The sequence below is a fragment of the Coffea arabica genome, chromosome 2e (assembly GCF_036785885.1).
Source record: "Coffea arabica cultivar ET-39 chromosome 2e, Coffea Arabica ET-39 HiFi, whole genome shotgun sequence".
Taxonomy (NCBI): Eukaryota; Viridiplantae; Streptophyta; class Magnoliopsida; order Gentianales; family Rubiaceae; genus Coffea; species Coffea arabica.
In genome coordinates, this window is record NC_092313.1 from 24,547,863 (window position 1) to 24,564,193 (window position 16,331).

General features: G+C 35.1%; 2 protein-coding genes across 4 annotated transcripts; both read left to right on the forward strand.

Moving 5' to 3' along the window:
• The first annotated feature begins 300 nt into the window (after positions 1-300).
• On the forward strand, positions 301-8,563 carry LOC113732094 (ent-kaurenoic acid oxidase 1-like). Of its 3 annotated transcripts, XM_027257711.2 has the most exons (10): positions 301-822; positions 1,184-1,288; positions 5,386-5,692; positions 5,876-6,353; positions 6,544-6,807; positions 7,025-7,114; positions 7,207-7,285; positions 7,547-7,653; positions 7,886-8,007; positions 8,291-8,563. In XM_027257711.2, the coding sequence occupies exons 3-10, from the start codon at positions 5,457-5,459 to the stop codon at positions 8,409-8,411; spliced, it is 1,497 nt and encodes a 498-aa protein (XP_027113512.2). In that variant the 5' UTR covers positions 301-822; positions 1,184-1,288; positions 5,386-5,456; the 3' UTR covers positions 8,412-8,563. The 3 variants fall into 3 exon arrangements, with proteins under 3 accessions (XP_027113512.2, XP_071936199.1, XP_027113513.2); XM_072080098.1 differs by lacking the exon at positions 1,184-1,288; XM_027257712.2 differs by lacking the exons at positions 301-822; positions 1,184-1,288 and having other exon boundaries at positions 4,818-5,692.
• A 1,796-nt stretch (positions 8,564-10,359) lies between these two features.
• On the forward strand, positions 10,360-15,861 carry LOC113732095 (DAR GTPase 2, mitochondrial). The gene is made up of 8 exons (XM_027257713.2): positions 10,360-10,781; positions 11,062-11,166; positions 12,040-12,117; positions 12,989-13,139; positions 13,306-13,376; positions 13,911-14,007; positions 14,191-14,387; positions 15,586-15,861. The coding sequence occupies exons 1-8, from the start codon at positions 10,608-10,610 to the stop codon at positions 15,829-15,831; spliced, it is 1,119 nt and encodes a 372-aa protein (XP_027113514.1). The 5' UTR covers positions 10,360-10,607; the 3' UTR covers positions 15,832-15,861.
• Positions 15,862-16,331: the final 470 nt, after the last annotated feature.

Genomic DNA, 16,331 nt, shown 5'->3' on the forward strand with positions numbered 1-16,331 from the left:
CCAAAAAGAATAACGTGAAAAACTACAGCAGACTACTTACTGGGAACAATTTATTTATTTTCTATTTACTTACCTAGGATTCATATAAAACCCAATCTAAAAAGTTTGGCCAAAAGTTAAGTGATTTTTTGACCTTCCTCAACTTCAACCCTACATAAAGAAGAAAAAAGTAGCATAAATTCTTCAAATTATAAGCACTTGAACCCATTATAAATTATCCTAATTGCCAGAAATATTTTTATTATAAATTAAAGGTCAAAATAACATAAGCCAACCAAGAACCCTGATGCAAAGTGTTTTCCACCTATTGTAGACATCACCAATTGCCAATAAATGTTTCTAAATAACCAGATTAATTGCAATATTAAGGAACTCAATGGATAAACCATTTTTGTACTTGTTTCACTAAAAGAAAATAACAATTGAGAGATTATATTAATTTCTTTGGCTAAAAATCCCAATTTCATTAGGGAATGTGTGAATAGCTACCGGTTTGGATGCAAAGCCAAAAGCAACAAAAAAGCCATTTGAGTTGTCTAGCCAAAAAAGTGAACAGAAGGAAGAGGTTCCCGGAGAAGCTTGTGTACTCTTGTTCAGAATGAACTCCACGATGTCAAACTAATATTGCTTGTTAGCTTCAAAGGCCTCGTGATTTCAACGGCTACTAGAAGTATAGTTCAAAAGTTAGGTAGTGCGGTTAAAGAAGTGGCCAGAACCAAAGGCTCAAGCTGGTGGCACACACCCCACATGGCTGCTGCTTCCCTCGCTATTGCTGAACGTATCCCTTTGGTTGATTTCGTCCTCGAAGTTCGCGACTCAAGGGTAAGGCAGGGGGGAAAATCTGGCTTCTGGGTCCTTTTAATTGCAAACAAACTGTTTGCTGAAATATCTGAATGACTTGTCTCTTCTGTTTTTGCTTCTCTTTTGGTTTGTTTGTCCGCTGCCCTTGTACTTACGTTATGAGTTTCTGAATTTTAACGTTTGGGTTGTCATCTTTTGGTTGATTGACGTAGTAAATAGTAGAATATTGATGTTGATTTATGCATTAAGGAACGTCTGTATGCTTATGCTCATTTTATTTATTTATTTTTAAAGTATGTTTCTGCTTTGTTTGTTTATTTTTAATTGCTTTTTTCTTCTTTTTGGTTCTGATTTTTTTTTTTTTGGTTTGTACGATTCCTAGATTCCTTTGTCATCAGAATGCAGCCAACTCGGTGATTTATTGTCTTCTCTGAGGCGGGTCATAGCTTTGAACAAGGCAGACCTTGCAAAACAATCAGATATGAAGGTGAGTATCTATCCTAATAGTAAAATTTGGTGGTAATCATGCAAGCTATGAATGTTGAACTCTTTGTTGCAGAATGCTAGATTTACATCACCCTTTTGGCTATCAAAAGATTCATTGTATGTTTAATAAAAGTTAATCATATGTATAACATAACGGTTATTAGGATATATTATCATAGAAGAATGACCAACATGGGTTTGTGGACAATTTGAAGTTGTTCTAGGAGATTAGATAGAAGCTGGAAAGTTTGATGTCTATGGTGAATGCTGCTTAATTTTACTTAATCTAACTGAAGCATTCATTGAAGTTCAGTGTGATATGGTTCCACAATATTTGGTGAAATATCTTATGTAAGAAAGTTGATTAGTTGGCATGACTAATCAAATTTTTGTTAGGCAGAAGTTCTCAATCACTAGATGGTGAAGTGTTTACAAGACAGTCCATCCTAGGGTCTGATGATTGTGTCAATTGCTTGGTGATGAGAGATGTTTACCATGGATAGTAATACTGACTATATAAGTAATTGGAGATTGTAATTTGGGACAACAGGAAGAAACTTTTTGAGACTGGTTAATACTTTTTTCTTGGTTCGCTACAATGAGTTGGCAGTGGCATCTGAAGAACTAGTACTTCAAATTACAACATCTTCAATATCTATTACAAGGAAGGGTATTGTCGGTTGACATTTTTATCTTATAGCAACCTTCAATATATTAGACAAGGATGAGATTTGGGGGATCACATTGTAGTGTACTTGTGATTCTAAATATGAATACATCACTCTTAGTAGGATTTCCTTCATGGGAAGAAAATTTTGGCCTTTGGTTACTTATCTACTTGATCCTGTTCATCTGATTCATCATATTTGCAGTTATATGCATATAAACATCTGACACACTATCATTCATGCATGGAGTAGGTAATTTAACCAACAGAAGATTTACTAGTGAGGCCTTGTAAACCAAGTTACTCATAAAGGGAACATTAGATGTGAGTTAATATATGCTCTGTAGATACAATAGGTTTTGTCATACAATACCTTATGGCATTAATTTGAAAGTTTCGAGTGACAAGGTGTCAATGGGACTCTCATGGAAGTGTAAATAAGTAGGATGAGAGAAGATCTGTTCAAAAACTAAGAAATGTTATTTCATAGGAGTTTTAAAATCCTAAGCCCAAAGTGAGCGCTTAAAAAGAGGAAAACAAGTACAGATAGATTTTCTAAGGACAACCCACCTGCTTTATACTATTTCACTTTATGCATTAAGGTGTTCTAAGAACATTACAGGCAAAATTACACCAACTTGGCGGTAAGGATATGTATACTGTATACGTATCTTTCTTTGCCAAGTACAATGCTTGAATTAAGGTGTTATGATGACGTTCAAGTCAAAATTAAATAATTTGTCAGAGGGATATAGTACATGACTTTTTTGTAAAGTAAAATCAATCAAACAAAAAAAAAATTAAAATCAATCAAACTTTTTCAAGCAACCAGCTTATACAATTTTTATTGCTTTTTGATTCTTTTGATTTGTAAACTATCACAGCTATATCAGAAGATTTGATTTATGCATCCATGAATGATAATTGCCATGGGTTTTCACCTTTTGATGTGTGAACTATAACATGAAAACAATATATTTTCACCTGAAGACATGAGACTGAAAAATGAAAAAGCTACAGAAGAGAGCTGTTTTTTTGTTCAAGCATTCAAGGCCCACGAGAACATTAAATTAAGGCATTCTGATCCAAGCTATATGCAAAGAATGTGACTTAGCTCGGATCTAGGCTTGGCAAGTGAATTCGCAGATCCTCTGTTAATGTATATTCATGTCATCTTGTATTTAGAAAAATTTAGGTAATAAATTGGTAAAGTAATTAAAAAGTAGGCTTTGGCAAGTTTGATTAATATATGAAAAGGTGTAATGCAATAGTTAATTTTAAGACTAATATTTAGAGAAGTCTCATAATTTACAAAAATACTTGATTAGGCTTTCGCGTTTCTTAGTATGGGCATATAATGTCAAGATGTTATATTCAATATGCAATTTCTAGAAGTATACAGGAATAGATTTAAAGTTAACAAATTTTGGGTGATTAAATTATTAGAAAATCTGTATTGAGGGTATTTAAGTCAGTTTTGAACAACTAACAATTAAGAGTCAGATTGCGTGAAACTAACCTTGAAATGCCAAAATCATTGGATTGAAGCAAGAACAATGAATGGTGCAATAAGTTGGTTGTATAGATTTACTAGATTGAAAGGATGTATGGATTGAGAGGATATGAAATCAATGGTTAAAAAATTTACCAATTATGAATAACAAAAAATAAAAATTAAATGCTATTTTTTTGGTTCATTTCCACACTATGAATGTGCACATATCATATTTTAATATACACATAGATATACACATAGACATGTGTATAGCTATTTATGTTGAACAATTAATCCAGTATCTCATCTAGAAAACTATGGCTCATTAAAACAGTAATCATGACTACATTTTTGTCCTGTGAACCTTTGTCCGACAAATGAACGTGACATATATACACGTACTTTTTTTTTTCAAAGTTTGACCATCCCAAGTCAAGATAGACTTCAAAATCACAAGTGGTTTAAAAAGATATTTATAATTACTCATCCATGCAAAGGATACTTATAATTACTCATCAGAGTACCCTTTTAAAACACGAAGGAGGGCAGGTTTTGAAATCACTGGTGACTTAAAAGGATACTTATCAATTATAATTACTCATCAATAAAGGATACTTATAATTACTCATTAATGTATCCTTTTGGAATGAAATAGGGCAAGTTCCCAAATCACAGTTAGATTAAATGGATAATTATAATTACTCATCAATGTACAGGTTTCAAAATCACGATGGTGGTTTAAAAGGACACTTATAATTACTCACCAATGCACCCTCTTAGAACAAAACAGGATAGGTTCCGAAATCACAGGTGGTTTAAAAGGATTCGATTCTCATAGTTACTCATCAATGTACCCTTTTTAGACAAAGTAGGACAAGTTCCCAAATCACAGGTGGCTTGAATGACAAGTGGTTTATTACTCATCAATGCACAGGTTCCAAAATCACAGGTTGCTTAAAAGGATATTTATAACTACTCATCAATGCAAAAGATATTTATAATTACTCATTATCTACCCTTTCAAAATGAAACAGGGCAGATTCTGAAATCTCAGGTGACGTAAAAGGATACTTATAATTACTGATTAATGCAATGAATACTCTTAATTGCTTATCAATGCACCCTTTTAAAGCGGAGTAGGACATGTTCTCAAATCACAGGTAACTTAAAAGAATAGTAATAATTACTTATCAATGCACAAGTGAATTAAAAGGATACTTATAATGACTTATGCAAAGAATCTTTATAATTACTCATCAATGCACCCTTCTAGAATGAAGCAGGGTAAGCTCCGAAATCACAGACGGTTTAAATGGATACTTATACTTACTTGTCAAAGCACCCTTTTTGAATGAGTTCCCAAATCATGGGTGGTTTAAAAGAATATTTATAATTACGCGTCAATACGAAAGTTTTGAAATCACAGGTAATTTAAAGGATATTTTTATTACTCATAAATGCAAAGGATATTTATAATTACTCATCAATACAGCCTTTTAGAACAAAGCAGGACATCTTCCCAAATCACAGGTGGCTTCAAAGGATACTTATAATTGTTCATCAGTGCACAGATTTTGAAATCATAAGTGGCTTAAAAGGATACTTATAATTGTTCATCAGTGCATAGATTTTGAAAGCATAAGTGGCTTAAAAGGATATGCACAAGACGCAAGACAAATAGAAATAGGCCGCAAAGCTATCTCTGCTATGCCCTTTCCCTTATATATATACAAATCCAAGCCTTCTCTTGACCCATATTACTTTCCTATGTTTTACCCCCATCATCTTTTGTGATTTCTGCCTTTTACTTCTCTGCATCCACATCCTTTTACATAAGACTTGAGAGAGAGACTGATGAGAGGGATGTGTGTGTGAGTTCTGTACTTTTTTCCTTTCACTTCTTCCCCTGAAAACCCAAGTTTGGTATCCTTTTCAGATTGCTGGTGGGCCCTTTCGGAAAAAAAACCTCATTGCCTATTCGCAAATCTTACTCCAGCTGATCTCATAATGGAGTACTGGGGCTTCATCTGCATGCTGATGATGGCTGTTTTTGGTGGTCTTATGGGATTGAAGTCCCTGCTGAAGAGCTTAAATCGGTGGCACTTTGAAGCTAAGTTGGGTGATAGGAGATTCTCTCTGCCACCCGGTGATCTGGGATGGCCTTTTATTGGCAGCATGTGGGCTTTCCTCAGAGCTTTCAAGTCCAGCAATCCTGATTCTTTCATCTCCAGTTTTGTCGACAGGTTCTCTCAGTTGTGTGTGTTTGTGTCTGTGTGTCTGCTACATTTGCTTACACTAAGCAAATGTAGCATAATTTTCTTTTGATTTCATGTTTTTATCAAATTTGTTCCTTAGCTTTTCTTTTTTCCCCTTTGCTCTTTATTTTTTCTGGTGGCCATGCAAAATTAACCCAATGAATGATCCAGATTTGGTCCTGTGGGACTTTACAAGACTATGATGTTTGGTAGCCCAAGCATCATTGTTACAACACCAGAAGCTTGCAAGAGAGTTTTAACAGATGATGAAGCATTCATGCCTGGATGGCCTAGTTCAACCCTGACACTTATGGGGAGAAAATCTTTCATTGGCATATCCGCCCAAGAGCACAAAAGATTGCGCAAATTAACAGCAGCACCAGTGAATGGACATGAGGCATTGTCCATTTACTTGAAGTACATTGAAGACAATGTTATAGAGGCTTTGGAGAAATGGGCAGGAATGGGACAAATTGAGTTTTTAACTCAACTTCGAAAACTTACATTCAGGATAATTACACATATTTTCCTGGGTTCAGAGAGTGAGCAAGTAATGGAAGCCTTAGAAAGGGAGTATACTGTACTCAACCATGGTGTTAGAGCAATGTCTATTAACGTTCCTGGATTTGCTTACTATAATGCTCTCAAGGTGAGCTTTGTTCATCATTCTTATATTCATTGCACAACTTATTCCAGTGGAAATGAAATGGTACAATACTCATTTAACGGTGCTATGGCATTTGATTTTAAGTTGAGGAATAAATGTAGTACCTTGATTGCCAGGATTATACTTTTGGGATTATAAACTGTGACTCAAATAAGTGATCTGAAATGTTCAGGCACGGAAAAGGCTTGTGGCTATATTTCAATCTGTTGTGACTGAGCGAAGGGCAAGGAGAAAGGAAGATTCAACTGCTGAGAAAAGGGATATGATGGACGCGCTGATGGATGCTGTAGATGATAAAGGTAGAAAATTGGATGATGAGGAAATTATTGATGTTCTAGTAATGTATCTAAATGCAGGCCATGAATCATCTGGCCATGTTTCAATGTGGGCTACTCTATTTCTGCAGAAGAACCCTGAAGTCCTTCAGAAAGCAAAGGTAAGAAAATCATACTCATCACCTTTGCTGTGTATTTCTTGATCAATGTGATCTACCTTCTACTCATGGATGCCACTAGCTAAGAATGAGTTTAGTCTACTAAATGTGATGATGCTTGGGAGTGAAAAAATGGACAAAGAGTTCAAGATTCTGGCTAATTAGAGTTCTCAAGGATTTGAGGACCACCGTTTGCCTAAAGTATTGGACTTACTTGCAGGCTGAGCAAGAGGCAATTGTTAAGAACAGGCCACCGGGCCAAGTAGGTTTGACTCTGAAAGAAATTCGACAAATGGACTATCTTTCAAAGGTAGCTGAATTTCTTAACATCTCATAAATTTGCAATCTTCCAGCATTCACCTGAGTTTGCTGATGAAATTTTCTTGCTCCAAAATCTTGAAGGTCATTGATGAAACACTACGTGTAGTTACCTTCTCATTTGTGGTATTCAGAGAAGCACAGAAAGACATCAATATCTCTGGTAAGTTCAGTAATCCTTGATTTTCATACATCAGGATGACATCCCAGAAACCAATGCAAAAGCATATACATGAAGTAATTTCTTGAAAGACGTTTTTCTGTGTTTTCTTCTCTTCACAGAAAATGATTTTGCTCAAATGGTGCAGATGGAAAACTAGCTATTATGCTTATTGGATAATCTTGCAAATAAAAACCTGCAAGAAGCAACCTATTTGTTATGTTTATAAAAATGTGCTAACTGCAGGATTCTCGTTTCCTTCAGGTTTTACAATTCCAAAAGGGTGGAAAGCATTAGTCTGGTTTAGGAACGTTCATTTTGATCCTGAATTGTATCCGGAGCCAAAGAAATTTGATCCTGACAGATGGGATGTAAGTTATAACTGTTCTATAGTCCTCTGCTCTGCTCCTTGTATCTATTTTTAGTGTATAATTTCTTCTCTTCGCTTCCTGGCTATCTCTATCAAGCAAGAATTATTATCTTTTAACTTTTTATTTCCTCAAGTACGGATTACTGCTTTTTCTTGTGACGCAATAATGATTTTATCTAGAAACTGAGAGAAGATAATCAAGAAAATTAACAGATGCTATATTCATTTTCCAGGGTCTTACAGCTAAAGCAGGAACTTTTCTTCCTTTCGGGGCAGGAGCCAGAACTTGTCCCGGAAATGATCTTGCAAAGCTCGAAATTTCTATTTTCCTTCACTATTTTCTCCTTGACTATGAGTGAGCAACCTGGCTTCCATCCCTTACTTGCACTTCTTAGCTTAAAATTCCTTTCAAACTGTAGAATAACATTCGGAAAAGATGTATGATTGACATGGCAAGTGCATAAACACTGGTTTCTTAAGTAGTTGCTAGTACCATTCACAAATCAAACCTGTATTAGAAATTTTGTTCATTTTCATGGAGAAAAGATTGAAATTGCTAATTCAATCCCTTGGTGTTTTCAGAAAACAAAATACATTAGGCACATTTTTATTGATTATGTTGGCCCTTTGTCTTGCAGGCTAGAAAGGCAGAATCCTTCGTGCCCATTAATCTATTTACCTCATCAGAGGCCTATAGATAATTGTTTGGGAAGAGTCAGAAGGGTCTCACCTTCAAGTGTGCGGAAAAAGGAGGACTGAACTCTCCTCTATTTCAGTGAAATCTTTGGCATGCTTAAGTTCGTATGACGTATCTAGATAGATTGTGTGGCCGTTGTACCCAATGTACTAGTTCTATATTCAGAAAAAAACAATCTTAATAAAATTTTAGCCATTGGCCTAGCAATTCATTATTTGTTTTAGCCAGAGGACCATGAAGATATCGATTATGTTGTCTGATCTCGGGCCTTTTTTTTTTTTTTTTTTTTGGGCGAAGGGAAAGAATATCACAGGAATAGTTGCTTTCGTGATCCCTTGTACACATCTCTGTGTTACTTAACCTTTCAGCACAATTGTCGTACATAAGTATTAGTCTGCAGAGGTTCAGAAATTGCTTAAGGAGTGGCGTTTCTCATAATTCAGCACAAAAGCAATCAAAAGCATGACATCAAGTTCCAGTACGCCATGTTTGTCCGGAAGTAATCTATTGAAGTTGAAAACAATACGAGGTTGACATATAAATATTTTGGCAACAACAAGATCATGGTACACGCTATTTACCAACATGCACATAGCAAAACCAAAAAAAAAAAAAAAGGCGCGGAAATAGCTGCAAATGCTCTCGTAATGCATTTGATTTCAGTCATTAGGACTAATGAACTCTTCTAAAATTGTGAAGGGATAAATCTTTTAAACATTGGCATGTTTAGCAAACTTTTAGTGAGGACAGATTTCACTTTGCGCTTTCGAACTTGTATTACTTTTTTATTTTATGCTCTAAATTTCAATTTTAGACACTTTGCATCCTAAATTCTTAATTTTGGATACTTTGTATCCTAAACTCTTAATTTTGTCCAATTTCAGTCCAATAAATGACTATGCTAGCAAAATTAATTAAATAAAGAGTGGTGAAAATTAATGATAATCTACCATTTTGTTCTAACTGCAATCCCTTAACCTTTTTGGCGATTTTTAGTACATTATTTTTTATTTATAAAGTGTCAATTACTATTATTGTTAACAAAATTAAAGAGATAAAAGACATCACAAATTAATGACAATATATTATTTAATTTCTGTTATGATACCCTTGGTACCTTTTAACTACTTTTGGCACATTATCATTGATTTATTGGGTCTTCTATGTTGTTAATTTTGCTAAAGTTGTCATTGATTTGACTTAAATAAGTCAAACTTGAGAATTTACAGTGTAAAGTATCCAAAACTAAGAGTTTAGGGTGCAAAGTATCTGAAATTGAAATTTAGGATGCAAAGTGAAAAAGTAATACAAGTTTGTGGATGAAATTGGAATTTGTCCTTTTAGTAAATTTAAATTCACAAGCATTTCTTTATGCATACCTTTTGAGAAAATGTAAAATTGATATTAAAATTGGAGGATGAAAATGTAAAAGTGAGAAATTTCTTGGTGCTTTAAGATGAAAACTTTTACTATTTTTATAGGGTTTAGCGTCAAATCATAAATTTACCATCAAAGGGTGAATTTTATTTTGTACCATTCAACTATGTTTCAATTTTTATTTCAGTTTTGTAATTATAAATTGGAACTTTTTAGTTCCTAAACTATAAAAATTATCCCACTTAAGTACAATCATTAACAGAATCTCCAAAACTAATAGAATACTAGTCACTTGAGCTGCATGATTGCATATCACAAGAACGTAGCAAGAAAATTAGATTAAACAATAATCTCAAAAATCTTAAAATTAAAAAATAACATAAGTTTAGGGTTTAAAATGTCTCAATTTATGGTTCAGAGAACAAAGTAGGAACTAACCACCTTGTGGCCACTATTAAGGCTTAGTGGGGTGGAAGACAAGGTTATTGCCAAGTATGTGGCTCTCCAAATCCAGATGGGTGTGTAATGTACCCGTTTGGTCCGATCGGCCCCCCCATAGGCCCAGTTGGATCACATAGATTTAGTTGAGTCTCCCTAAAATAGATTAGAGTAGGAGTAGGAGTGGAAATAATATAGAATAGGCTATTATCAATTGTGGAAAAAAAAACAAAAAAACAAAGCAGGAACTGGTGAAGTTTAGAGATTAAAATGACATTAGTTTAGAGTTCAGGGGCCAAAATGAGAATCAGGATTCAGTTGGTGGGTGCAAAATAAAACAAAAAAAGAACTGAAGGAAGAGGATCCCAGAGAAGCCTGCGTACCATTGTTGAAGATGACTCCACGATGACAAACTAATTTTGCTTGTTAGGATCAAAGGCCTCATGGGTTCAACGGCTACTAGAAGTATAGTTCAAAAGTTAGGTAGTGCGGTTAAAGAAGTGGCCAGGACCAAATGCTCAAGCTGGTGGTACACACCCCACATGGCAGCTGCTTCCCGCGCTATTGCTGAACGTATCCCTTTGGTTGATTTCGTCCTCGAAGTTCGCGATGCAAGGGTAAGGCACAGGGAAAAATCTGGCTTCTGGTTCCTTTTAATTGCAAACAAACTGTTTGCTAAAATATCTGAGTGACTGCTCTCTTTCTTGTTCCTTTGTCCTTGTATTCACGTTGTGAGTTTCTGAATTTTAAGTTCTGGGGACGCAGTAAATATTGAAATACTGATGTTGATTTATGTATTAAGATATGTCCGTATGCTTCTGCTTAGTTTGGTTTTTTTCTTCAATTGCGTTTTATTTCCTATTTGGTTCTGAAAATTTTTCTGGGTATGATTCGTAGATTCCTTTGTCATCAGAATGCAGCCAACTCGGTGATTTGTTGTCTTCTTCAAGGCGCATCATTGTCTTGAACAAGATAGACCTTGCAAAACAATCAGCTATGAAGGTGAGTATCTATCCTCATAGTAGAACTTGTGGGTCATCATGCAGATTCGATATGAATGTCGAACTCTTTGTTGCAGAATGCTGGATTTAAATCACCCTTTTGGCTATCAAAAGATTTGTTGTATGTTTTCTTAAAGTTAATCATGTGCATAACATAAATATTATTAGGATATATTATCATAGAAGAATGTATAACAGGAATAATGGAAAATCTAAAGTTATTCTGGGAGATTAAGATGGAAGCTGGAAAGTTTGATGTCTATGTTGAATGCTTGTTTTTACTTAATCTAACTGAAATGTTCATTGAACTTCAGTGTGATTTGGCTCCACATATTTTGGTGAATTTGGCATGATTAATCAAATATTTTGTTGGGCAAAAGTTCTCAATTACTAGATATTGAAGAGTGTACAAGACAGTTCCTCCCAAGACCTGTTGATTGCTTCAATTGCTTGGTGATGAGAGATATTTACCATGGATGGAAGTAATTGGAGATTGTAATTTGGGACAATGGGAAGGATACTTTTGAGATCAGTTAAAACTTCTTCCTCGGTTACAGTGAGTTGGCAGTGGCATCTGAAGAACTAATGCTTCAAAGTACTACATCTTCAATATATATCATGCAGGAGGGTATTGTAGGTCGACATCTTATCTTATAGCAAACTTCAATATATTAGACAAGGAAGGGGATTGGGGCATGAGATTTTCACTCTTGTAGCATACTTGTAACTCTAACCATGAATACATCACTCTTAGCAGCATTTCCCTCATTGGAAGAAAATTCGGCCTTTGAGTATTTATCTACTTGATCCTGTTCATCTGATTCGTCATATTTGCAGTTATATGTATATAAACATCTGACATACTATCATTCAGGAGTGGACCAAGTATTTCAACCAAGAAAAGTCTCCTGCTTTCGGAGTCAACGCGCATAATAAGGAAAACATCAGAGAGGTAATTCTAGAAGCTGTTCTCACACAGTATAATTCTTATACTAGCTGACTTATTACTGAAATAAATGCATTCCATCTCAATTAATTTTATCTAATAGAAATGGTTTAATTATTGCCAATGTGGGTCCTGTTTACTTGTCTGACGAATTATTAAGGGTAAACTGGTTACAGCCAGAAATATGATATCACAACACTAAAAATTGATCTCCTTGATGCTATATTAATTGGAAGTAATAAAAGATATATCTATGAAGATTAGTGTTATATCAATCTCTTAAGGGGTGAAGTGGTATACATCTTCTAATTAGCAAAACTTAGTAAGCATGATACAGTCTTTGTCTTCTCAAGTTAAATTGTTCTTTTATAGCATAATATTGATCATAGACAGGGTAAACTATCCTCACCTAGTACAAAGATAATCCTGTGGCATCCTCCGTTGACGAGGATATCTACGCTGAAAACAAAGTATACAAATCCTGAGAGAAAATAGGAGATAATTGCCACGTAAATGCTATATCTTTTTTCTTTTTGATCAATCCAGTGAGCGACAAATCATCTTTTAACATAATATACACACCTTCTGATTTTCATACTGGTGGGCCACTTGGGTTCATCTGTTTTTCAGAAGTTTCGCTTTCAAAGCTCTAGGATATTCAGTTGTTCCACTTATTTTAAGTTTTCTTTGTTATTCCATGTGGTCTCATGTCTGACAAAGCTCTTGCTCATTTCCAATAAAGACAATATCATTCATTTCAAGATTTGTGACTGACAATTTGTTGTTACCTTTGTGCTTAGGTGGTAATATTTTCTGTCGATAATCTTCTATCTTCTTTATATATATTGGATTCATCACCAATTTTAACATCTTACAGTTCCTCAACTTTCTGCAAGCTAGAGCTAGAGAACTTCTGAAGACAGGTCACTCCGGTCAAACGATAACTCTAATGCTTGTTGGAATGCCTAATGTAGGCAAGTCTGCCCTCGCCAATGCACTGCACCAAGTTGGAAGGATAAGCGCTCTAGGTCAGTTGATCCTTACTGTACTTTTCATAATGCTATTAATCTTTTTGGTATGGTAACCATAGCTTCAATAAATATTTCATTTTCTTTCTTTCCTTTTCTTTTTTCTGTAGATGATATTCATTTTTTTTTTGTTGCTTCTAACCTGATGATATGTTGTTGATTTAAGAGAAAGGGAAGTTAAAGCATGCCACCGTGAATCCACAACCAGGGGAGACAAAAAATATAAGCAGCTTAAAGGTGCAAAATTTTCTCTTTAATATGTGCTCTATTTCAACTTGGGAATCTAGCAAAGTTGCACATTTTTATACATTGTTAGTCATCGTACTTGCATGCACAAGCTGAAATCAGAAATTTCAAATTTCGTAATTGCTGCTGTTATTTCATGCAAAAACTTCATTGCGTTGCCAGTAAGCTGAGTAAGCTCAAGATTTGTGGGGCATAATAACCTTTTTTGGAGATCTTGATTTAGCTATTCTCCCTTAAGCCAACTATCATCTATCTGAGCAAATTAATCAATAATCAGACCCCCCAAAACTTAAGTTTGTCTGGTTGTTATGTTTTTCTATCATCAGTTTGCTTAATTTATCACTTCTCATTTTTAAAGCATTTGCTGAAATTTCACTGCCAGCCATCATCTGTATCTTAGAGTCCCCTTGCATGCTAATGATTGTACACCTCCAAAAAACCTCTGTTTCCCTTTTATCCCCTTTCTGTTTTCAGTCTTCATGCTTTTTGCTTTTTGTTATTATTCATGAGGTTTTTTGCATTCAGATTGCCAGTCATCCGAATATCTACGTCTTGGACACTCCTGGTATCTTGCCTCCAGAGATTTTTGGTGACGAACTGTGCTCTAAACTAGCTTTAATAGGTAGAAATGCTAATTGTACAGTTTTTATTCATTCTTGTTCTGAGAACTTTCTTTTGGCCTTGGTTTACATGTGAAAAACTCTCTTTAGCTGTTGCAGGAATGTACCTTAACTATTCAGTCGAGGCCATTGAGAACAAAATTAAACTTTCCAGTAAATTGTACTGACGTGTTTCCAATGCATAGGAGCTATCAGGGACTGCATTGTTGGGAAAAATGATTTAGCTCATTACTTTCTTGCTGTTCTTAATTTGAGCCAAGAATACAAGAAATGGTCAAGGTTTTCTGCCATGGAGAATGTTAGATCATCAATTTATCAGGAAGGGGAGCTTTCTGAGAGCTCTCACGTGGACAAGAGGCAATATGCAACTGATCACACACAGGTATTTTGTAAATGGGTGCTTCACTGTTCCTTGGGATTGGCTTTGGCCTTTCCAAGTATTTTTTCAAACGGAAGCAGCTCCTTGAGAATGTGTGCTTGTTTCAATCAAGACAAATTGATGAATTGCTGTCTGTTGGAAGTTGGATAAGATAATAAATCTTCTCATATAAATGTGCCTCACAAAAAAAAAAAAAGGAATAGTTTTTAATGAAGGTTGCTTAAGAGTTAGCTTTACCATTAAAGAACTTACAGAGGTAGACACTAGTACCAAAAGATGCAAGAGCTATTAAAACAGGAAGAAAAGAAAACAGAAAAGAAAAAACAGGAGCAAATCATCAGGAGACTGCCTAGAGTTACTTGCATAAGTTAGTTTTATTAGCCCAAATTCCTACGTAATCACGTCTAACTATGTATTAGGAAACTTCTAGGTCCGGTGTTGCTTTTATGTAAAATTTTCCTTCCTGTGTCATGGTTTTCATGTTTTGACTAGCAAACTTCAGCTGTGCAATTGGCAAGAATTTGGTGGTACTAAGAGGTGTGGTTTACATTAAATGCCTACTCTTCCAGGGGCATGGAAACAAAATTAATTAAGCCAAACTCTCCAGTGGGATTAACAGTGAGATTATTCTGGACTTGCCTATTTTCTTCCTTCATTCTGTTGATACAGTAGCTTTGAAATAGTTGAGCCAATTTATTATAATAGGTTCATGACGAACGCACGCATGATTCAACTAATCTAAAGTTATTAAATTCTGTTCTGTTGCCTTTTCATGTGATAACCCTAAAGCATGTGTACGTTCGGTTCAAAGGAGAAGGGCCAGTTGAGGATTTTTCTCCTGTCTCCTCCTGATTCTGGTGGCCAGAATGGTGTATAGTTCAATGACGTGGTGAACAATTAAAAGCTTTAAATATAACTGACAGTATTCATAGTTCAAAAGGAATGCTGAATATTAAAATCTACGGGTAAGGGAAACAGAAAATTTTATGCTTATTGTGGATAGGGGCTACACTTCTTGAGGAGCTTATCCATCCTTTGTGAGTCTTGCTCCACTGCGTTATCTGCTGTATGCACTCAATCAAACAACTGAAGTTTAAAGACTTGTGATAAGAACAATAATGAAAGTTAGGGCCTACAGGTTCCTTTTTTGTTTTGCTTGTGACTACATTATTGATAATGGCATTCATAACCATTTATGCAGGATTTCATCGTAAATGATGTTCGGCGAACTCTTTGTGAAGCTGTTTCAACTTTCAGCGGAGATCTGGAAAATGATAAGTATTTGGAACAGCTCATTGAAGTAGAGTCCAGAATGTTACGAAATGCCTTTCGTGTTACTCAATCAGAAGTGGATGGTCATACTAAAGTTGCTATTAAATTATTGGATCTGTATCGCACAGGAAGGCTTGGTCATTATGTTTTAGATGATATTCCAAGGATTTCCTGAGAATATAAACCTGGCCATCTTTTTCTTGCACTTTTTATGTTTCACTTTTCTTGAAAGCCAAGATGCATAGTGTTTCCGTGGTGCTCAAATCATGCACGCAAAAAAAAAAAAAAAAAAAAAAAAAGGTATACTGTATCAATGTTTTAGTGAATTGCAGAGTGAAATGATATTGAAGAAATTTTAATGGCAATTTCTTCATTTTTCAACATAACTGAATAAAGAAGAATTATGACTGAATGATCAACTAACCACCTCAGAAGATAATTTCTACAAGGTGTTATAAACCAATTATAATTAGATTGGTGTTATGCGGATGAACCCCCAACCTGGAGGCTTGAATGCACAACATTTTTCTTTGACAGGTTTAGCACATTCACTTTATCCCAAAACCTTTTGTCAAACACGAATCACCGATGCAGCTACAGTGACCAAGAATCAGACAAGGGTATCCTCGTTGGGGTTTTCTTTTTTTTCCGCTCTTGTAGACAGAAGAGATGTAC